Genomic DNA, 22,478 nt, shown 5'->3' with positions numbered 1-22,478 from the left:
CCTCCTAAACGTCAAGTGTTGATCGCAGAATGTGCAACTTACAGCTGAGATGATGACATCATCCATCATATTCCTTGAACATCGTGTGAGATATTTGCACAGTTCAACTACCATTGATGACTAACGCGTGCCCAGCTATTATCGTAGCTAATTGGATGCTTTTGATACTTGGGAAAGATTTAACTATTGATCGGTTGATAATATCGCGATTTAGCCGACCCAGAGTTCCAGCGAATGGAACTTATGCAGAGATCCACGCTGTCTTTCAGGAACACCCATACTGTGTGGCATCCTTCGTACTGGGGTAGACCGGAATCTGCCCAGCCAGTATCTCAGCTCTTCCGATCCGAAGACGGGAAAACCGGACCAGTTCTTGATACTCTATCCGGTGTCTAAAAGAGCGCAATTGCTTCCAGTTAATTAATTCCGATCAAACAATGCCCTCCGTCGCTGTGTGGCCCTTCCGGCACGTGAAGCTCTAATCCGAGATCCCGATGTTCGGTCGAATGTACCCAAAAATGCTCTGAAACGCACGCGGGGTAGGAAGTGCGGGGTGAACCATCGGATCGTAAAGCTATCGGCCTCTATTGGCTGTCTGCGAGCGCAATCTTAACAACGTCAAGGGCCGTGTCTTCAATGTGCAGATGGCGATAGATAGCGCAGTGGCTCCCATCGCTGAGGACGGATTTCAACCAGATCTAGACCACGCGATGGTAAGCAGTATTGGATAAATTAACATCTTAGTCTGAATGCGAATGGTTGATGGTGTCTTCAACTACATCAATCACCCTGCTGCCTTGACCATCATCAACCAGAACATCCGGGACATGTGATCTGCCCTGGTAAATACCAGAGGAGCCGTTCCCCAACTGGATTCAGCAGTCACCTTGTTCGATTAGTTTGTACCAGCATGGTATCAACATGCTGCTCGCTTGAGGCGCAACTGGTTGAGGGGGGGACTGAATCGGACTCAAGACAAGATCAACAACGAAATACGTATAGGTAATAGAATCCCTGGTGCTCAACAGTTTATTCCCGACATAAAGTATCTTCTTAGTCGGCTCGATGACATGGTAGACACGGCGCTAGAGGGAGCCTAAAGATTAAGATGTATCTTTTTAATAACAGAGACAAGATCTCTTGGTAAAATTGATAATTATTGCTAGTCGAGATTCGTAGATGCAATACTATTCCAAGTACTCCAATGCCAGGTTCCCGCCAGGAGCGATACCAGGTGGTCTGAAATACGTATCTGCCTCATTAAGTGGCTCCACGTGCAGCTTGTCATACAGCAGAGGTAGATATACGGTGTCGTAGTACTCCCAACCAACGTATTTGCCTGTGCTTCCTTCGATAGGTACAAAAGATAAATGGCAGCCGAAGGTCAATATCATGCGGGGTGGCGAGTATTTAACGTCGATAATGGCGGCTACTAAAGGTGGAAGTAGCGGCTCAAGTCCTGCCCCATTTCGATTTAACTTCCCTTGAGCGTGCGCTTCCAGGGTCTCCAGGCACCTTTGGTCTACATAGTGACAATAGTTGAAACGAGGGAGAGGAGAGCGTACGTCGTGCTCAACGCTGTTCTCGTTACACCAGGAAGCGAAGTGACGCCGTGCGTCGTTCTTAGTAGATTTATCGACTTCTGTGTTGAAGACGGTCCATTGCATGTATTGTTCCAGTAGTTCGTCGCATTTATTGCGCTGCAGATTCTGGCGAACATTGTCTTTAAGGGCAGCAAGGTAGCGATCCCAGAGGTTGTCATTCGCATAAGCAGCACGATAGATAACAAAGCCCCACTGGTGAAACCCTGTTTGACGCATGAATTTAATGGTGTTGTCCATGTTGGTTTGGTTGATCCAATCTTCTGTAATGGTAGCGAGGTCCATTGTAAGTTTGAAGACCTGAAGATAAGTAACGCTTAAGAGTGTAGTTCTAGGAATAAGCTGACTGGTGAAAATGTATAGAGACGTGTAAAATGATGTCAGCAAATTCGGCGGTCTGATTGGTTGAGCTTAGTCACGTGTGAAGACCGCTCTTTTAATCAAAACGGCGCGCCATTTCCCCTCATTTACGTAGAAAAATAAGGCTCTTGAAAGCCTCTTCTGTATGCTCGATTCAATGAACATAGCTCGTACCCTGCTACACAGCTGTCACCTCTAGAAATGGAACCTATTCAATGCATTATACTAACTTGGTTCTAAAGATCTGTTCAAACCCCAGTAAAAGTTTCTTTCTTTAGCCAGACCTCTTCCAATCCATCAGCTACCTTATATGCTACATCCTGACGAACTACCATTTCCATTTTCTCGCTATCCTCCCACAGCGCCTCCAGAGTAGTGACAATGTAAAGGTAATCACTAGGTCAGCTAAGTTGTTCTGGTCTAGACTACCTAGGGTCGCATGCTCATCTCTATAAGTGCAATTCAGCCTAGATCAAGGCATTCTGTAGTCGTGATGGCGATATAACATACACTACGCCACAATATTGAAACCTGCATACGCTATTCGCCCGGTTTGTAGGGCGGAATGAAACAGCTGGCATCTGATAGGTGAGGGGGGGAAAAGCACCCTGTTCGCATTTCAGCCGCACCGCTTATTTGCTCGCTCTTACTGGTGGAAAGGATTCCCAAAGCCATTTACCTACCCACGCCAGTGCGAGAGATAATATGATCTGTCAGGTATATATTTTTAGCTGAGTTAGATCATAGTAAGCCACAGGGCACGCTGAAGCATGCTGTCCTTTCTAAAACGGTTTGAAGTGTACGGAGCAAATACTCCGTTACAGGGCAACTACCTACCAAGAGACATTCTCTACTTATTACGTAAAAACATGTACATACACACAGCGTGTCTTAGTGTCTAGCACTTTAGTAAGTACTGATGCGCTGTTTGCTCTACTGATGATTCCCTTGCTCCAGCGCCTAAAGCCACTAAACTGAAAGCACAGAACCAGTATTATAAAGACATGTACCGTTGCTCTCACTAGAAGATAATCTGATAGGAGCATCTTGTTCTAGTTCAGTTCCTTCGTTTGTTTTCATAATCTAACCTCTTTCCTCTCCTCAGTGTAGTTACTTCCCCCTCAGTGGAGCTTGCAAGAATTGTTCACAACTACTGTACCCAGTCTACGGCTGAGTGAACCCTGGTATAGAGGCTTCAGCTTCTGCAAGCCACACCACATAATATTGGTTCTCGCCCTTCTATGGCGTCGTTATCTCCTCAAATAGAAATCAGCTGCGCTGCTTATCTGCTCTGAAGTTCTTATTCCAGGCCTTTTTATGATTGTTGGTCTCCACGCTTGCGATTCTTAATCTTTCTCTACAGCTTCTTCGCATCTTTCGCTGCACTTTTTATTTCCGCCGGCTAATCTCGCCATGCCTTCGTCTTTACATACTATCCTTCTTGGACTCTGTATCCAAAGCGTCACAGCAATGGATCTTGCCCATCTAGCTCGACAAAATCACGCACGCGACGTACCGAGAACAACAGCGACACCAGCGCCACTGGCCTTCATCGATGAAATCAACCTCTTTGCGGGCCATAATGGATTACAAATCCGACAGGAATCTATTACGAGTTCGAGCCTTGTAGTTACTATAGCTCCCAGTAACACATGCGGATACATATCTGGTATGCCAGGCGTGGCCATTACTTGTGAGAATCGTAGTCGTTGTTCATGGGCAACTATCAGTACGTTAGGTACTAGTACAGGCCTTGTCGGTTGTGGTGAAGAGCAGATATACGTCACCTGCGTCGAGTCCTCCAAGGCAGTGGATCCACTGGTATGTGATGATCTTTGTCAGAGTAATACCTTCTATCTTCGTTGGTAAGTCTCACTGCCTCTCACCTGCTATCTAATGCCAATATGAACTTCTAGCACCGACTCTGATGAGCCATTTTGTCGCACATACGGCTATCCAAAGGGTATCCGCGACTATCGATGCGCATCTACCGAGGTCCAATCAGTCCAATCAGTCAAATTTACCTATGAGGGAGAGGAGAATCCTAGTTTCCATACTTCAACTATAGGAGGTAAATCATCACAGCCTATACCAACAGTCACCGATTTTGATACCACGACAACCCGATGGCCAGTTGAGACGGATACACACACAACGACATCGGATACTCCTGCTGCTACTAATAAGGCTAAGTCAATGCCTGTGGGTGCCATCGTGGGAGGTGTAGTCGGTGGTGTTGCTATTATTATCTTTAGCGGCCTTGGTATTTTCTTCCTGCTGTGGCGTCGTAAACCCACACCTGCTGCTGATCCAACACCCGCTCAACCAGTCATGGTTCAACAGCCGCCTCCTGCCCCTCCAATGAACCAAATTCATTACCCACAACAACAGCCTTATCCGCCAGTTACATCATCCTTCCCCGACTCTAACATGGTGTCGTCTCCTGCACCACCAAATCCTCATCTATCAATGATAAGTGGGCCAGTATCTATGTCTGGAGCAAGTCCACCAACGGCATGGAATCAACACCCATCCCCTCCTCCCCCATTTCACATTTCTACCTCAACTCATGAGATGCCTGGCCCTGAGGCTCGAGAACAGGAAGCGGTTTATGAGATATGTACAGGCCCTAGTAAAATGTAATGTTACTGAGATTCATTCCATCGAATTGCGAGTGTGTCCTCTTGCGAAGGTTTCGGGTAGATGGTTGCGCTCTGGGCCGAGGGTGAGTTGGCCGTTCTGGCCTCGTGTTGACCAAGGCTGTCCAAATGTCTCTGATGCTCGGGTCAAACTCCTGCCTCCAGTTGCTTTGGTGCTGGAATCACATGCCCTTTCGCCGAGAATGTCAGAAGAATTGGATGCTCTGACCATAAGAGACGAAATAATCTATCTACTTTATGTTAGCTTAGACTAGCACTTAGGCTACTTTATTCGGGCGCCCTAAATCTGAGAAGATAAGTCTTCTGTTACCTACTTGTCAAGGTTTTCCAACCTGCCTAGTCTCTTCTTCTCGGAACTCGAGACCCTTGTTGGCAACAAGCGCCTGCGAGTATGCCAAAATCTGATCGATCACTGCTCTCGCCAGTGTAACCACATGGTTCTCACGTTGCAGTTCTTTCTCATCCACGGGTTGCTCGAAGGATTCTTCCTCTGTTGGAAGAGATGGTCGGGTGGCAGAGATGGCTCCTTGGTCGGAGGGCTCAGCCACTGGTGCGTAGTTGAAACGAGGTGTACCGGTTTGTCGAGTGCCATTGGCGGCGAGGCTTGGTGGCGTTGAGGTCGTTGGCTGAGGAGAGGATCCTGGAGTTGTCACTCTGGCCAAGGCTTTCCAAATTGGTCCCAAGTAGGCTCCATTCTCCTTGGTCCATTGATGCTGTAGTCGATTGAAAGGTTCCTGTGGACCATCGATAAACGACTGAAGCTTCTCATCATCATGTTCAGACTTTTTGACCTTGGCGTGTCTGTAGACAGGGAGCAATTGGACGCCGAGTTTAATGACAGTAACATAGCATGCGAAGAGGTGAGTTCGGTTCCAGTCGATTCCGATCCTCTTGCATGACGGGGAAGACGCAAAACGCTGTTGGCGAGCGCAAAGGATGGCTTGGGGGTACAGTTCGCGCTGCGGAAGCGGAGAAGTAAAGACGAGACCGGCTGGAGTGGACAGAGGGGCGAGAGGAAGTTGGGCAAACGAGACGATGAAGTAGAGGACGCCACACTGCAAACGGCAGTGGGACTCGGCGAAGGTATTCGGTATTCATCTACATTTGAAGGCGGTCAGAAGAGTCGACTCACTGCTGGACCCGATCACGATGTGGTACTTACCTGGCGACTACTCTCGATTCAAGCAGTAGTGATATCCGATGGAAGTAATCGTCGGCCAAAGGTGACTCCCTTGTGATGATGGTAGTGGGAGGAAGAATTTAAATGGCGATGAGTCAGCACACAGGATGTGCCTGCTCGATTGTCATGGTCTTGAGCGGCACATGTGAGAAGAGCATGGAGTGTGCTGAGGCACCCACTTCCAACACTGGGGCGAGTCCGCGCTGCTGTAGAGCTCACGAAGCATGCGCGCCGGATGAGACAAGATGCTGAAATAAAGGTACAGGCTAGAACCGATCTCGAGAATGGAGTGACGACCAGGAATAGGGAAGAAGGCCTTCTTGGTCAACAGAAAGGATGAGGTTTGGTGACAGGTTTTGGCGCGCGCCGCAAAGAGTTGGAGGTACAGAGCGAATCGCGAATCCCGGCTACCGAGACTAGCGCAGGTCTGCTAGCCTCCCGTCTGCAGCAAAGTCACCTGGGGGAAGGTCGAGTCGACTTCTCATGGTGAGTGGTGTGGCTAGTGACTTTTTCTTTCTTCGTCTGAAGTTTTTTTGATGTGGCTAGTGACTTTTTTTTTCTTTGTGTCTGAACCTCATATCAATGTGGCTGGTGACATTCACACCCAGTATCCATACTAACGACAATCGAGGTCCAAGAGCAGTGACAAACACTTATCGAACCGAGCCGAACTTATTCCACAGCCCCGAGCGTCATATTGAGATATCACGTGCCATGTTTGTAAACGTAGCTGGCTAATGGGTCCCATGGAGGGACGCTGTCAGCCAATTTTGACACGTCAATCATGCATGACCAGTCGCTGATGGGAAATTTGTCATGGAATCAAAAGAGAGATTGAAACCAATAAAATTGAAAACCATCCCCATACTTGATCAAAGTAGGAAGCGGCGAAGAGTTCATATTCGTAGCGAAAAGTCCGCAGACAGTTGAGCCCCGTTGTGACAATATGTGACCGCTGCTGTCAAACGTTGAAATTTCTTGGAACGCCACGCACAGAGTCAGGGGTCGTCACTCCATTCATTTTTTCATCCTCGTACCTTTGTAATGGTTGACTTTGACTGAGTATTCAGTAGCTGTATCTACCATTTGCGTTTGCAATTATCCCTTCAATAAATTCATTACGGCCTTTGTGTCCAGCTAACCTGGAGCACCATTCAGTAGTTCTCATTGGTTCAGGACCCCACCCTACCGCCGTTTGAGATGGGCAGGAAGTGACATCGGGCAAACCTTAGCCCGTAGGCATTTTCCCTCAGAACGCGTAAACTCAATCTCCGATTGAACATCCGTAGTAAACGCGTAAGTCATAATAATAACTATATTGCACTGATAGGCATTGAATCCCAATAATTCAACTCCGGCCTACTTATGCGTGTCATCACTCTGTGTTTCTACAAGTTCAATAAGTTATCATGCTTACGTCGCATACGAAAACATCCGGGGCGCATTATCATAGTGTCATCTAAGCTCTGCATCAAGGCAACAGCATTCACAATACTGGCAGAAGCAAACACAATGTTGTTTGTAGCAAGAAACACATCTATACCAGTCCCGAGAGTATACTGCAGCTTCAAACATAAAGGACGCGTGTATATACTTATGAAAAGAATTCCAGGCCAAGACCTGTCACAGACATGGGCACGCAGATCGGAAGAATCCGAGGCGCGCATTCTCACACAATTACAACAAATAACAACCGAGCTGCGCAGTATTCCTCCTCCAGATGGTATCGGCGTTGCCAATGTAGACGGAAGCCCTGTATTTGACCAACGTCTTCCCGACAAATCCTTATGGGGTCCTTTTGAAGCAATCCAGGACTTTCATCGAGACTTGCGCCATGGACTCGAACTTGGGGAAAATGTGGAAGCTTTTCCTGGATTACGTGAGCTTATCAACTTTCACAACGGACCATGGCAAAAAATTGTTTTCACCCACAGTGACCTTAGTAGCTTCAACATCATGGCAGTGGACGATAATGTGACTGGCATTGTGGATTGGGAAACAGCTGGTTGGATGCCTCCCTACTGGGAGTACACATCAGCCTGGCATGTAAATCCGCATAATGATTTCTGGCAGGATGCGGTTGATCGTTTTCTGTCACCTTTCCCGCATGAATTGGAGATGGAAAGATACGACGGCAGTACTTTGGCGACTTTTAGCATGATGTCTTTTTTGAACAAGGCTCTATTGCAAAAGCTCCGGTCGGTCTCACGACACCAACTCTTGCGTTTGAGGTTACTCAATTCATGGCTTGAGAAGGGAAAAGGTACATTATTAATACTGACTAGCGATATTCGCTCTTATCGTACAAGACACTGCTCACAGATTTTGTAGTATGCTGATGCACTCTTCCTACGCAGAGTCTTGCCCCAAATCTGGAAGAGGATCGAAGTCAAATGCACCACGAATATAATCACAACAATATAGATGATAGCGTTTCGTGGGCCGCTGACGTTGATCCACGGTTGGACACAGAAGCTAAGGGCGCCGCCGACAACGTTGCGTATAAAGTTAGACAACTGTACAATCTCGTCCTCAAGCTCAGGGTAAGAGTCAAGAGCATATCCCAGAGCGATGGGTAGGCCAAGGTTCATATAGATGCCTATGAGGAAAAGTCCAATGCATGGAACAATCCAGTGGGCACCAGTACTGCCACCGACACCATAGAGAAGGCAACCTGCAGCTTCGAGAAATGGAACCAGGAGGAACATCCACAGTCTGTTCTCAGGCTCGTGGATACCGTCGTTCCGGCGGGCCAGACGAACAAGAAGCCAGTCGGTCAGTGTACCACCGAGGAAAACACCAATGAGGCTTCCAATCATGATGGGGATATACATGAGGCCCATCTGGGCAGCCGTGAAGTTGTATGGTGGAATCGCAAAGAAGCTCGCCTGAGTTGTCATAACGACGCCGACAACGAGAGTTGTAAAGGCTAGTTGGAAGCTTGCCCAGAGGGGAGCTGGAAGGACAGTGACCTTGACTATGGACACAACAAGCTTCCAATAGCCTGACTTGACCTCGGGGTTCTTGCGATATACCGTCATCTTTTGGAGATATGGAAGGCGCTGATCCTCTTGCGCAGGTTGAGTTGGCCTGGATATCGTTGGGACTGGAGTTTGGTGTATCGCATCCTTCAACTTGGATGGTACAGCCTGGGCGGTATTCTCACTCGGGACATGAACTGCCTCGTGGACCAGATGCGACGATCGAGCAAAGGAGGTTTCCTCGGCCGTCAGTAAGACGAGAAGTGTCGAGGCGCCGAAGAGGATGAGAAGATATCGAAAGACCCAAGCCCAACCCTGGCTATCAACAATGTAACCTGCTGCAAGGGGTGGCAAAAAGTTGCCCAACAGTAGAACAAACCCATAGGTACTGAGCGCCTTTCCTTTCTGATGGAGGAACGAGATATCCAGTAGCGAAGTGACGATAGTCGAGTAAGAGGGTGCTGACCCAAAGCCAGCGAGTGCCATATAGAGAAAGTAAAGTCCAATGCTCGTCATCGATAATCCACAGGCGAGACCGGCGATGATGAAAAGGGATCCGATCAGGTATGATAGTCTTCGTCCGTATTTGATCGCGACGGGCTGCAGGAACATGACGCCTACACCACACATTATAACGAGGAGGGCTTGTCCGTAGTTGAGTTGAACGAAATCGGTCTTGAGGTCGACGACCCAGATGGCCCAGGCAACGGAGCACCATGCGATGCTGGAGAAATCAGCAGGTAGCGTTGGAGATTGGAACAAGACATACCAGGCATTTGCAAGGAAAGTCCAGAGTAATAGAGTACAGGCCACCCAAGCTTTCAATGGCTTCGACCAGTTCTAGAGACAGTTAATAGTCATCGAATTGAATCAGTGGTAGGTGCGTACCAGTGGATCATTGACGCTGGAGGTTGGAGCGGGAATCAAGACAATGGCGCCTTGTTGGTCCTGCAATCCTTCGGGGTAGATATTATCTGGAGCAGTAATATTAGTCTGCTGTAATGTTGTAATTAAGGGAACAGCATACTGTCGAAAAGGCGGACGGTGCCAGGGACGCCGAAGTGCTGACCGTCGATGGCCGAAGGCTTCCCGTCGATTGGGGAACTGGGTGTTACCATCTTGTCTACAAGTAACGAGTCGTAGGCAATTGGTCATATTTGGATAGAAGAAGACGACAGTCCATGTATTATATGTGATCAACGCCTCCTGGTATCAGCTCCTAACAGTGACTCGGTTTGTTATCCCGTTGTTCTGACTCGGTATCTCGAATGCCGGTTTCCCCGCAATTACCCCAGACACTGCTGCTGCTGTCCTTATAGAAACTCCAATTTCGGCCTAGACTTGAGACAAGAGCATGTCGCTTAGGATGCATGTTTTAGGTCTAGTGAGCCATTATCGAGATAGAGTGTGGAGTCGAGACTGTGATAAACCTCCTGTCCTTATAGGATGTCCTATTCGAGCTTAGATCCAGATAAGAAGGGTGTCGCATATCATGCATGTTTTGGGTTAAGTTGTCTATCATCTCCGCATTCAAACAAGCTGTCAGGAATCAGACTGTTGGCGTTTTGTTTAATTGATACGGATTACGGAGTACAACAACGGCAATCAAGCGGTCGAGGCTTGTGTCACGAATTCGGAAAGGCTCTTCTCTATCTACGTTTCTATTTACTCGCGCTTGCGCCCCGTAAACTTGGCCAGCACATTCCGTGTAATGATCATAGTGAAGATGTCTTTGTGGATCAAACCCGACACCCATTCACATGACCCAGCACAAAAGACCTCTCCCTTCTTCCTCGTAAAACTTGCCACCATACCGGATCCGTACTCGCGGTCTTTGAGGTACTCTGGTAGCTCTTTACCTTCATAGCAAAGCTGGAGGACTCCGAACCTGTGCTTTGTCAGTACGGTCACTATATGAATGATCAGGGCACTTACACATCGGTCACAGGGCCTCCGATAGGTTCCCTTCCTTCAGAAACGTCAACTTCGCCAAATACAGCGGGACACATAGCGATAATCTCTAGATTCTCTGGCGCGCCATCTTCGCACGTAGGATAAGGGAGGCCCTTGCTGAATGAATAATCACACCCATCGACCTCAAACGCGGCGATATTGATAGGATCCTTGCCAAATGAGTCGCCGTAGCGCAGTTCTGAACCCTCTAATGCCCAATGGTGGGGGCGATAGACCTGAAATCCTCCCGAGGATCGAGGTGTGGCCATCCCGTATCTGGTGTAGCAACCCATGACGCCTGTCAGACCCACGGACCTGGCGCCTGGACGGCCGATAGGTGGCCAATCCCACATTGTTGTGACCCTTGTTGGATCATTGGCGGTCATTGGGTCGGCTTGTGGGACTCGATAACAGTACTGAGTCTGCATATCTTCATCAAACCGAACTTGCCAGATAAAGTTGCCTCCAAAACGAGCGAAACGGCCACCATTGTCAACGAAATTATCAAGCGTGTCTCGCTGCTCCCAGGACCAATATTCATCATGGCCCATAGATACGGCACAGGCGTATCCTGTTAAACACTCCGGGTCTTTATGCAAATCTGACTGGGTAAGGTGATGAATCACATAACCCTCAGACTCTGCCCAGATCGTAAACGGTCGCTCATAGGTTGCCCACCCAGCATCAGCGTAGTGACGCGAATAGCGGAAGTACCAAGAGTACTCAAGCGAAGGATACCGCGGGGTAGCGCCGTGTCCAACCTGCATGGAACCATTCGCCTCCCGAGGCGCGTTCTTGGGGATACGCAGCATACCTCGGGCGATGGGACGCTGGGTGCTTGACAGGGGCGTCGGCTCGTCGTTTTGGTACCCATCGGCAATGCCCCGGTAGTGATTCGCGCCGCCCCAGTCGTTGTAAGCGAGCATGGTGGAAGTAACGTGGATGAGAACGAAGTCAGCCTTCGTTTTGTTCTCCTTCTTCTCCTTGACTATGAAGAACCCCTCGCGTTCATACACCCGTCCATGCAAGTCTTTGATGCGAATGATGATGAGGTAGAAGGCTGACGGCCACTTTCCCTCTTCGAGATGAATACTGAGAGCCTCGGGCCAGTTGCAGCCAACAGCGTAGGCATCAGCTGGGGTGTCAAAGGTCTGGCCCTTGAGTCCAGTCTTGTGAAACACAGTCTTGGGCTTGTAACCATCACAGATCACCTCGATATCATACTCTTGAGCTGTCGTATATGTCTTGATAGAGACGGTCTCTCCCTCCAGATAAGTGAACTTGTCACAGTACAGCCAGGCTTCTGATTCGCCTGGGTACATGCCAGGCTTCTCGATAAGACCATGGGGACGAGACCAGGCGTAGTCAGCCTCGGTAGGAGGACGAACAGTCCGGATTTCGTCTTGTCCTGGGCCTGATAACATGATTTGATGATTTGAGAAGAGGATTGAGTTGTTTGTGTTAATCTGGTTTAAGGTTGTGCAAGATTGATTGCGTGAAGTCTTCTTAAGTCTTGACAAGTTCAGGGCTGTTCAAAGAGAGAAGCGGCGCTTTTCTTCATTAGGAAATTCGATAAGGATATGATTTATGGGCTAGCACCCCGCCACCCCTCCACCTTTTACCAGTTCGCCGAAGTTACCATAGCCCGATCTCGGTGCCATTCGCAATCTCGGGTAAGCCAAGCATGTAATATGCCTACCGAGGCCCAGTAGCTACGCATGGCGCTCAATGGCGATCCACGCAATGCGGTTACACTATCCGGTAGGCAAGATGCAGAAACCGCAGAAGAGATATCCTCTGCTAGAAAGCGACATTCCTGCGAAGTCCCTCTTGAGCCTAGCGTATAAGCAGGCCACGCTAATATTCCCAAGTCTGAAGTGAGCATCTGTTATTTTAGACGTGTAACAAGAGTGAAGAGCTCATTCGAAAGCGAGAACAAGGGTCCTTCCTGGAGGTAGATCTGTGCAGATAGAATAAGGGCCCAGCAGGTGTCCGTCATTGTGTCTTGCATCTGGTGTAGCATGTCGGCATATTGCTGTAGGTCACGCGACACACCCTTACCCTGTGAGACTAAAGAGATGGGATCCAGCAGAGATCGAGGCAGACCAGTCAGTTCTTCAATACCTTGGTTATTGCGGCAATAATTCGCCCAGATATAAAGGGGCGGGGACTTTCGGCCTACAATCCACACGTTCATATCCAAACTACCAAGTATCTCGAGATATTGCTGCCAATCAGGTCCAATTGGCATTGTAAGAACAATAGCAAGTATTCGCTTCAGTTGCTATATTATTTGTGCGTTTCTATATCTTAGTATTTATAACTACTTATATGCTCTTTAAGCGGCAGCAACTGGTGGCTCACCAAAGTACTTGTCGCCTCCATGGTGGGAAAGGAATTTTCCGGCATACCCAGCCTCTAGACTGGCCTGATTAATAACGTCGAGAATCATCACCGCAGATTCAGAAGCCTCCTTGGCCCCAGAAAAGTGAGGCGCATATTCTATAAACTTGTCGCCCATCTGGCTCAGACCGTTCATGTCTTCTTCGCTTACTATAAGGCAAACACGAACCAACATTATTAGCTCATTGTTACTAAAGTCCTTTTTATGCAGACTAGAAATTGATCACTCTAAATATATGGGGGGATTATTTTACTCACGGTCTTGGTAACGATCGTTCTTGACAGAGCCAGGGCAGATGGCCAAGAAGACGAGACCGTCCTTGGCGTAGGCCGCAGAGTACTTGGCTATGAGCATGTTGGCGGCCGCTTTGCTTATGGAGTACGGCATGGCTTCGTATATATTGTGGTCTCTGGTAAGGCCAGGGTCGGCTAGGCCCGTTGAGATGACGGCGACCTTCTTGACGCGGCCAGCCTTGAGTAGTGGCACGTAAAGGTTGAGCAGGTGAACGTTGCCAACGACGTTTGTTTTCCAGCAATCGTCAAGGTCCTGTTCCAAGAGTGCCGGCTGCTTGGCCCTGCAGTTGAGTGTACACATTAGTTCCCTTGGGTTGGTTCTCTTGTGGCACGCCGCGAGCAGCATCAAGGTAGTGGGCTCTCGGTACTTACATCTTCTCAAAGCTCTTGAATTCAGACCAGTCCGGGATAAGCCCAGCGTTGGCGATGACATAGTCCAGGGCACCATTGACGAGCTTGGTGACCAGTGGAACGGTATTCTAGCACCATTGTGAGATAATTGAGTCTCCAAGACATCCTCACACGTTCGGGTATACTAACCGCGAGAGACTCATAGTTGGTCATGTCTGCCTCGAGGAGGTGGATGTTGGTCCGGCCGGGAAGCTCCTTGGCCACCTTGTCTTCCGCCACTGCCTTGTTTCTGACGATTCCAACAACAACATTGTCTGGGTTCTTGGAAACTAGGCGCATGAACTCGAACTACAGATAGTGATGTTAGTAGGTATTCGAATTTAGCCCTTCTCCAAGCGGCAGAATGACTACACACGCCTAGGTTGCGCGATGCGCCGGTAATGAGATATGTCGCCATCTTGGAATGAGAAAGTCGGGAGTTCGAGAGTAGAATAACCGCTGTGATGATCTTTATTGAGAAGTAAGGCTTAGATTAATATTCTACCTATGGTGAAGTGGATTTAGGTTGGCTTTATACACAGTAGTGCTAAGGCGAGAAAGTCCAGGCTGATAAATCATGGACATCCAGGTGTAGGCTGCCACCAGTATGAGGATACCTATATTCGGTAATACTTGACCTATGTGGAACTACAGGCCCACAATACGGGCGAGCTGCAGAGTCTGAGGGCCGCCTGCTCGCCAAAAGAGATGCATGCTAGGTGCAGCCAGACTCACTTAGTAGATGCCTACATGAGCGAGACTGATCTAGGGCCGAATCAGCAGCAGTCCACTCGGTTGTGGCCCAGACCCCACATCAACCCCCGCGTACCCTGGCGGCATTAGTAATATATTACCACAACTTGCAGGTGCGTTCGGAGAATCCTGCCTCTGGTGGGTCAAGGGACAGCCAAGGCGCATCATGACTCGCCGTTCTAGAGTCGCTATGTCATCACGGGCTAGTCTAGCTGTAAGGGTCCCCTGGCGCTAGTTTTAATGCTTATGGCATCTTTATCCTTGCGTCCCCAGAATCTCAGCGCATCGCATGCTATCCATCATCTTCGTTGCTTTTCTGTTTTTCCTCAAATAAAGCCTTACCAGACCCATCACAGACAACTATCTCCGAAAATCCTAAATCGCCTGGTGCCATTCGTTTTAGCCACCAACCTAGATATTCACGCCGTGCCACGTGGTTACCTGCTTTAACGCTACGTCCCAACAGAATCGATCCGTATTGTTCACCTGCACACAGTAGTTGGTCAGCTGCCTTGATAGAGCCTTCAAAGACGGTACAGCGGCCGCCATGTCTGGTCGAAGCTGCGGTACATGCAGAGGTATGTGGGCCCTTATCTATGGGAATTGCATTGCTGCTAAGGATTCTATCACTTGGTATAGACCGCAAGATCAACTGCGATCGACGCCGGCCAAAGTGCCGCAACTGTACCTCTCGAGGCCGCGAGTGCCAAGGCTATGACATGCGTCTCTCCTGGCCAAAGGGAAACGACCCCAAGCGGACACTTGTTGCTTTAGTCAGCAGCAGAAAGCCTAGCAATGACAGACGTGCTCGGTTTGTGCGCGCATCCGAGTTTGACATGCACTTGTACCATGACCTGCAGGCGTGCCACTTTCACAGAGACAAATCGAGTGAGTGTGTTCCAGCCCCGGAGGCTTCACAAATAAAAGCGCTGACGGGAGCCGGCACTAATTATCCCCTAGCGCATCATGATGGCTTCAAGGGTCCATCTAAGTCGTTCCTATCCATCATTCCCCTGTCCTGGCGGCCCCACGACATGGGAAACGGGATATCGCACCTCTTCGAGTACTGTGAGTCGTTGCTACCGTACCCTTCCAAAAGTTCGTTTCCGACCTAGAGCACTCATGGGCCATAGTTAGCCTCGTCGGCTTTACATCAGTCGGCACGTTCAGTGTCGATCCGACAAGTATGAGAAACCTACTGATGCGTATGGCGCTATCCAACAACACACCCACGTCCCGAGCCATTTTATACGCCATGCTCGCGGTATCCTCCCTTCACCGAGACGGCATCCAGTCACAGGCGGTGCGGTATAAGATTGCCTCTATCAGCGCCCTTGCCGCCTCGACTAGAGACATGTCTTGGGGCAGGTCCGAGGCTGCGGCGCAGGTCGCTGCGAGCATGTTATTGTCCTCTTCTGAGGTATGTAATTGCTGCCAGGCAACGCTTGAGCCACCTACGCTGTGTTGTAGAGCTAAAACTCCCATAATTTAAAGATCCAAATGCTCTCCGTCTCAGGCAACGAGTGGCTCTCGTATCTCGCTGGAGCACTGAATATCGTCAATATAGCTACGCTTGCAGATAGCTCCGATAATATCAGGAACGATGACTTATCGCAGCTGCTTGCCTGGGTTTCATATTACGACATGCTCGCGCGCTTCAGTATAGGTATCATAGGCAAGAGGGGGCTCGGGAATAACTCAGTCAGTTCATACATTAAGTCATGGAACCAGAGGCCTAGTGCCATAATACCGAGCCGGCAATCTATAAACACGAACATGCCCCTTCACGCAGTGGAGTGGTCGCCGTATGCACAGATGTCCCTTGCCTCTGGCCCGTATGACAAGATATTAGGGATCCTCTCCGCCACGATGGACACCGTGATGCTCAGTATGGGCCTTGCGGTGACGCCGCCCGACGCCAGCCACCTCGCTGAGCGATTCGACCTTCTCGAAGACGCAGCCAGCAAGATTCCACCCCTAGCAACGGATGATATGCTTTCGCCTGAACCAGCAATTAGCTATGTAGAGCAAGGGGAAGGAGGACAGCACGAGCACACACGCGACCGCGCAGCAGCCCTGCTCGAGTTATATCGCCTCTGCGCACTTATATACATCGCCCGCGCGCGCGAGACCACGCTTGGCCAGATTCTGAACATTACACACCTGCACGACCGCGCCTTCGCGCTGTTGGCCGCTATGCCATCTTGCGAAAAGCAGTTCCCCATTTTCGTCATTGGCACCGAGGCATCTACCGAGGAACAGAGGTGCATCATTCTCGACCTGCTGCAAAGGACCGAGAAGGACAAAATGTGCCGGCAACAGGATTGCCTCCGGCGGGGGCTCGAGGTGGTGTGGGTTCAACGCGATCTGCATACCGACCAGGACCTGCTTCTGGACTACATAGAGCTATTTCGGAGGATCTGCAGCTCATGCGAGAATGTGCCCAACTTGGCATGACGGAAGTAGTCTCACTTCGCCCATTGATCTCATTCAAATACGATACAAGATTACATCAGAGCTTGTACCAGATAATAGAGGCACAAAGGACACACTGTTAGCCATTTTGACCGACTCCCTAGCTGCTAAATAACCACTGACCGTCAAGGATCAGACCGTATTGAGACAAAACTGATTTCACATCTGGGTGCGGCTTTACGTTTGTAAGAAGCATTGAACTACCTACAGTTGTCTTATTTCGGTTCTACGTTCGAGCGTCCATACTATCTGGCTTCTATATCTATGAGCGCAATTCCGCCTCGTTCTGTTAGATAGACTAGACATTAGGGAATATGCATTCGACCCCTTGTACAGCCATTTCATCGCTTCGTTTTGCATCACGACTCCACACAATAGCCTGGTTGCTAAACTTAATTATTTAAAAGCTTTCATAGCAAAGGTTGCAGAAATATATTTAGTCTGATAACGCAACTACCATTAGACAAGAGCAGTCTCTGGCAGGCCACGGTAAGTCTGCAACTTCTACACCTGCAAATCCAGCACGATATTCTCAAGGTATAGCTCTGAGGAGTTAGCTTGTCATCGTATAGTGTGCCTTTCCTTTCGGGACTCATTATCCCCAGGTTTACCATTTTGGTCCACAAATAACCTTAGAGTGGCGGTCGAGGTCTTTGACCTCGTCAGGAGCATTCGCGATCCCTCGGATGCAGGCAAGTCACGGTTGCTCAACGCAGCGGCCGGTAACATGAGTGTGGGCTCGCAGCGGGCGCTCCTGCTTCCAGGCGCACCCAACGAGTCGAAACGACGTAAATTAACATGGGACCATAGGGAGCCATTTGAAACACATAAGATAAGTCGAACTAATTAGGTATAAATCAATATACCTTTAATATATTGGTATTTTGTTAGCTCCATCCTTGCGAGTGACTTAAGTGGAAGCTTATACCAGTTAAAGGGATATATATGCTCGCTGTAAGGTTGCCAGCTGGCTGAATGTAGTCTAGCCGCATATCGATGTCTTTAGTATCTATTTGGCTACCTAGGCAGCAAGCCGCCTGTGCTTAGTCACATGAGACCCACATAACATGATTTATCTGGCATCATATATGACTCATCTCGAATCATATACTAGCTCCCCACTGTGGCATAGTGGATGTGGTAAGTACTTAATCGGGAGCCCTCCCCTTAGTTATTGATGCTATTCTTCCAGTGTCAGTAGCTTCGCGACACAAACACACCCTACCACCACCGCATGCACCGATAAACCACAAAGAGAAATAGAGGGCAGGAGGTTATTCCAAAACTTTCGTCATCAAATCTGCTTCGAAACCGTTACTTTTATTTCAACATGGCGCCGTCCCAGCTTTATTCTCAGCTGTATGAACTGGCAAGGAGACACGGTGAAGGCGACGACATATTAAGCCTCAGGAGCCCAGACGCCAAGCATGCCTGGGGCCACAACCGCCTCGTTTCTCTGAATCCGACTTTGCAAAATGTTATGGACAATGAAGCATTCGCCGCCCACCTCAAAACAACTGGACGCCTATTAGCCGGTTTCAATTCCAAGATCCATGAGATTACCGTCGACGAATACCAGCGCATGGCAACAATCAGGATGAGCTATTATCTTTCAACCTTGATCTCGGATGAAGTGGTAGAAAACGATCTGATCTGGACGCTCAAGTTTACAAAGCAGGGAGAGGTAGAGGGGGACCCTAATAGGGTACTTATTAAGGAGAGCATTGAGTTCGTTGACGCTACGGCTAATGCGCGCCTAGGTGCATTAATCAGGGACGCGCAAGTTGAAATAGGAAAGGATGTTAAGGGAGGTTTAGGTATTATATTAAATTAGACTAAATATCTATATGACAGAGAAACAGCAACAGCTTTTCTACATACTATATTATCAATTCTTAGCAGCTTATTACATTTAATAAGCTACTTAATGTACTTAATAACTAAGTATTATAGATAAATAACTATTATACTTTTCTTTTTATATCTTACTTTTTACTTACATACTTAGTTTTAAACTATCTAATATCTTATAATCTTTAAATAAGGTAAGAACCTTATCTTTTCTTTAAACTCTTTAGAATAATTATAAGTTAAGTATTTAATATAAAATAGAGAAAAAACGTAGCTAATAAGTAATCTAACTATATTTTAATTTAATTAAATATTTTAAAACTACTAAATATTATATTATCATACCCTAAAGCTAGAATACTTCTTATACTTTTAGCACGTTAAAGTAACTTAAAGCTAAGTATATAATATACTGTAAATATATATAAGGTTAGCTATAGTACTATCTATAACCTAAGAAATATTATTTAATTATAATATTATTTTATCCTAAAACTATAGAAACTATATAATTTAGAAAAACACATAATAGTTTAATAGCCCTTAACCTAGGTTTATAAGAATTTCCCTTATAACTGTATTTTTTAAAAAAAATACCTAATTCTTTACTCACAGACTACTATATATTACTATTACAATCCCTGTCTAGGTGTGCCTGTTAGAATAAGGCAAGGGTCACAATGACAATAAATAACTACAACTACTATTAGGTAGTACGCTTCTGCCGATAACATTAGCAATTTAAATATAGGTATAAGAGACCGGTCTTTATTAGCCCCTTGGATAGAATCAAGCAACTCAACATAACTAGCTCTTCTGCCCAATCCCTCTGTTGTACTCTTAACTTATGAGAGTTACGAGGCCGGTCTGCCGGCTTCCGCGACCTAATTATGTGTTTATTCATATTAGCCCATGACAACGACTGTGACGCCATTACGCCTCCCAGTTAAGAAACTAATAAGAGAACTGTGGTGTTGCCTTGCGAGCTGTCACCGAGCACACTGCCAACAACCTACCTGTGGTCAGAAGAGCCCTGCTCGCACAGACTAGACCCTTTGGTACGACGATATTGCCCGCATCGCTAAGACACGGAACGTTTGGGATTAAGTTGATCCTGAGAAAACCGATAGTTTGATGCCTCCGCCGGCACTCTCTGCTGCCCCAGTCCCTGCTGCAGTATAGGAAGACCTACAGGCGCCGGCCGAGGCTGCGGCGATCGAGCTTTCGAAAACTCATTGCCAGATTTAGAGTGATCAGGAAGTCGCTGACAGAAGGAAAGTCAATGACTATCGTCAAAAGCATGTTTCCCTCATCAAACTATCAGAAGCTATTGTAACATCGATCTCTGGGACGTACAGGGAGTATATCTTCAATATCGATGGCCCCAGGGCTAGGATCATTGCCCTAGAGAAGCGAGCTATGCCGTTGCCGCACCAGGACCGTAAGAATGCTCATGACAAGTTCCTGGATATCTCTCAACAACGCACGATTCTAGATTGGGATTCTTGGGCCACTCCGTTTGAATGGGCCTATAAGCAAGCCTAACGACGGAAAGTTGAGACTATTAACGAGGCTGTCGCTTTGAAGGCATTTCTGCAAGCTATCCAGTATCATGCTCCTACTTTTTCAACCTTTTGAACCCAGTACAATATGGCTGAAAGGGTCACTCCGGAGATGAAAGATAAACCAGTTGGGTTGAAGGTTCCTATCGACCGGTTCCGCGAGAATGAGAAAGAATCGAACACATCTCGAGCAAGTGGATCAGCTAACGCAGCTTCGATTCATTCACCCCCAACCCCTCTTCAAGTGGTTCCAGACTTCGAAAGACAAATTACTCAAGCCTGGTAGGAAAGCGGTTAGATCTACAAAGACTTTTTTTTCACTCTGAACACTCTCAACAGAGCTTTGTTCCTCCTCACCAGTCAAGACGTTGACTAGAGAACCGATTGCGCGAGAATCCGTCTTAAGCTGCCAAAGCCAGGACTTGGAACCCTGGGAATGATGCATCAGCTGGTCCGAAGCAAGGACTCGCCAAAGAGAGCCCCGAATCGACCGAAGTTGGTACATATCCCCCAGTCAGGGAGGGACCTTCAGGGCAGGTGGATGCGGCTGGGGCGGTTGCCCTAGTTACTCTCACAGGCTCTCGAGGGAGCCTTTATTACGTAGTTATTTGGGAGTCTGGATCTTCCACGACGTGAGACATACCGATATTCATTTACGTACTAGGGGAGTGCTCGGTCTTTTGCTAAGGTCCGGCGATAAGTCTTATCTAATCTGTTATCATGCGTCGGCTCGGTCTTTCGTAAAGGTCCGGCAACAGCTTATATCCTATGCACTACATAATTAACTGAAATTAATATAAGTACCTATAACAGTCATAGAAAGATTAAAAAATATATAAGAATTTATAGGCTATTAGTTCTCTTTAACTATATAATACCTTTTTTCTTTTTAATAAACTTTCTAAGTTATAGCTATATTATTACGATCCTAGTTATTACCTCACGTACCCCCCATATTTTTCACCAATTAAATAAGAGTCACCATGCACTACATAATCTAAATAATAAACGTTAAGATTAGATTACTGCTAGGAATAAGCAATTACCAGTAATCCTTAAGAATCACCAGTAACCATTAGAATTACTAAGTAATCCTAATACTATAATATAATTAACTCTTAGTATATATATATTTATTTAATATTAGTTAGTATACTTAGCTTAATAGCTATTAATAAGACTTCTTTACCTAAATATACTTAACCTACTTTATTTACTATTAAGAGATATAATACTTTACTTTACTTAGTATAATACCCTATAACTCTATAAATATTAAACTAATATAGATTAGTTTACCTATTTAGAACCTAACCTATTATACATTAATAGCTCTTATTTAAACTATACTATATTAATAACTAAGTAATATTATACTATTAAGATAACTAGTAATACTAGACCTATACCCCCTTATACTAAAGCTATACCTAGTATAGCTAAACTTATAGCTAAGATATAGTAAATATATAGTACTATTAATACTCTCTGCGCTTATATTAATAAATAGCCTATAGTTACCCTATAAGCTCTACCTATACTATAACCTAAAAGGGACTTAGGTAAAGTACTTAAACCCCCTAAGCTAAAACCCTTTATAGGTAAGGTAGTAGATATTATACTATTCCTTACTTAAATAAAAGGATATTTCTAAATATATAAAAACTAGCTTAATACTAGCTAGAAAAAGATTATCTATATTACAGTATTAATTTAGGGAAATACTAAGGATTAGTTTAAACTAATCCTTAGAGATTACCTTAAATATAAGGATAATAAGAATCTTTAAGACTAAAAGATATAAAATATCTTCTTTAACTAGAATAACTTTAAATAAGCTCTTAAAGATAATTTTAAAGTAGTTAATAAAGAATAACAGGCAGTAGCTAAACTACTTATACTAAAATAAAATAAAGCCTATGCTATTTACTTTATATAGTTCTAATAACTTACATCTAAGACTAAATAAAATAATAAGACCCTTATAGAAATCTATTACTAAGGTCTTAAGGAAG

The 22,478-nt window shown here is 46.7% G+C and overlaps 8 protein-coding genes across 8 annotated transcripts; 4 read left to right on the top strand and 4 right to left on the bottom strand.

Annotated features, from left to right (window-relative positions):
* Positions 1 to 1,160: 1,160 nt before the first annotated feature.
* Positions 1,161 to 1,912, bottom strand: B0J16DRAFT_349450 (uncharacterized protein). The gene has a single exon (XM_046128910.1). The coding sequence runs from the start codon at positions 1,884 to 1,886 to the stop codon at positions 1,188 to 1,190; it is 699 nt and encodes a 232-aa protein (XP_045979369.1). The 5' UTR covers positions 1,887 to 1,912; the 3' UTR covers positions 1,161 to 1,187.
* A 1,456-nt stretch (positions 1,913 to 3,368) lies between these two features.
* On the top strand, positions 3,369 to 4,610 carry B0J16DRAFT_404991 (uncharacterized protein). Its single transcript, XM_046132849.1, has 2 exons — positions 3,369 to 3,826; positions 3,878 to 4,610. The coding sequence occupies exons 1-2, from the start codon at positions 3,375 to 3,377 to the stop codon at positions 4,602 to 4,604; spliced, it is 1,179 nt and encodes a 392-aa protein (XP_045979368.1). The 5' UTR covers positions 3,369 to 3,374; the 3' UTR covers positions 4,605 to 4,610.
* Positions 4,611 to 7,148: 2,538 nt separating this feature from the next.
* Positions 7,149 to 8,057, top strand: B0J16DRAFT_404987 (kinase-like domain-containing protein; the record flags this gene model as incomplete). The annotated part of the gene is made up of 2 exons (XM_046132848.1): positions 7,149 to 7,218; positions 7,327 to 8,057. Coding segments are annotated over exons 1-2 (783 nt in total), but the record flags the coding sequence as incomplete, so codon positions are not given.
* Positions 8,058 to 8,098: 41 nt separating this feature from the next.
* On the bottom strand, positions 8,099 to 9,900 carry B0J16DRAFT_358301 (major facilitator superfamily domain-containing protein; the record flags this gene model as incomplete). The annotated part of the gene is made up of 4 exons (XM_046129577.1): positions 8,099 to 9,506; positions 9,552 to 9,622; positions 9,671 to 9,756; positions 9,810 to 9,900. 4 exons carry the CDS (start codon positions 9,898 to 9,900, stop codon positions 8,099 to 8,101), a joined length of 1,656 nt encoding a protein of 551 aa, XP_045979366.1.
* Positions 9,901 to 10,447: 547 nt separating this feature from the next.
* On the bottom strand, positions 10,448 to 12,159 carry B0J16DRAFT_388852 (uncharacterized protein; the record flags this gene model as incomplete). The annotated part of the gene is made up of 2 exons (XM_046131779.1): positions 10,448 to 10,670; positions 10,718 to 12,159. The coding sequence occupies 2 exons, from the start codon at positions 12,157 to 12,159 to the stop codon at positions 10,448 to 10,450; spliced, it is 1,665 nt and encodes a 554-aa protein (XP_045979365.1).
* Positions 12,160 to 13,073: 914 nt separating this feature from the next.
* On the bottom strand, positions 13,074 to 14,348 carry B0J16DRAFT_310616 (uncharacterized protein; the record flags this gene model as incomplete). Its single annotated transcript, XM_046124978.1, has 5 exons — positions 14,199 to 14,348; positions 13,973 to 14,131; positions 13,805 to 13,911; positions 13,397 to 13,752; positions 13,074 to 13,288 (listed from the first exon to the last, which is right to left on the bottom strand). Exons 1-5 carry the CDS (start codon positions 14,238 to 14,240, stop codon positions 13,074 to 13,076), a joined length of 879 nt encoding a protein of 292 aa, XP_045979364.1. The 5' UTR covers positions 14,241 to 14,348.
* Positions 14,349 to 15,101: 753 nt separating this feature from the next.
* B0J16DRAFT_310614 (fungal-specific transcription factor domain-containing protein) lies at positions 15,102 to 17,110 on the top strand. The gene is made up of 5 exons (XM_046124977.1): positions 15,102 to 15,153; positions 15,215 to 15,463; positions 15,536 to 15,643; positions 15,709 to 15,995; positions 16,070 to 17,110. The coding sequence occupies exons 1-5, from the start codon at positions 15,123 to 15,125 to the stop codon at positions 17,030 to 17,032; spliced, it is 1,638 nt and encodes a 545-aa protein (XP_045979363.1). The 5' UTR covers positions 15,102 to 15,122; the 3' UTR covers positions 17,033 to 17,110.
* Positions 17,111 to 18,197: 1,087 nt separating this feature from the next.
* On the top strand, positions 18,198 to 19,011 carry B0J16DRAFT_375741 (uncharacterized protein; the record flags this gene model as incomplete). The annotated part of the gene is made up of 2 exons (XM_046130720.1): positions 18,198 to 18,867; positions 19,004 to 19,011. Exons 1-2 carry the CDS (start codon positions 18,381 to 18,383, stop codon positions 19,009 to 19,011), a joined length of 495 nt encoding a protein of 164 aa, XP_045979362.1. The 5' UTR covers positions 18,198 to 18,380.
* Positions 19,012 to 22,478: the final 3,467 nt, after the last annotated feature.

Source organism: Fusarium flagelliforme (assembly GCF_020744385.1).
Source record: "Fusarium flagelliforme strain FIESC 12 MPI-CAGE-AA-0113 chromosome Unknown B0J16scaffold_7, whole genome shotgun sequence".
NCBI classification, from domain to species: Eukaryota; Fungi; Ascomycota; class Sordariomycetes; order Hypocreales; family Nectriaceae; genus Fusarium; species Fusarium flagelliforme.
Note: the sequence above shows the minus strand (reverse complement) of the source record. Positions and strands in the feature narration are given on the sequence as shown.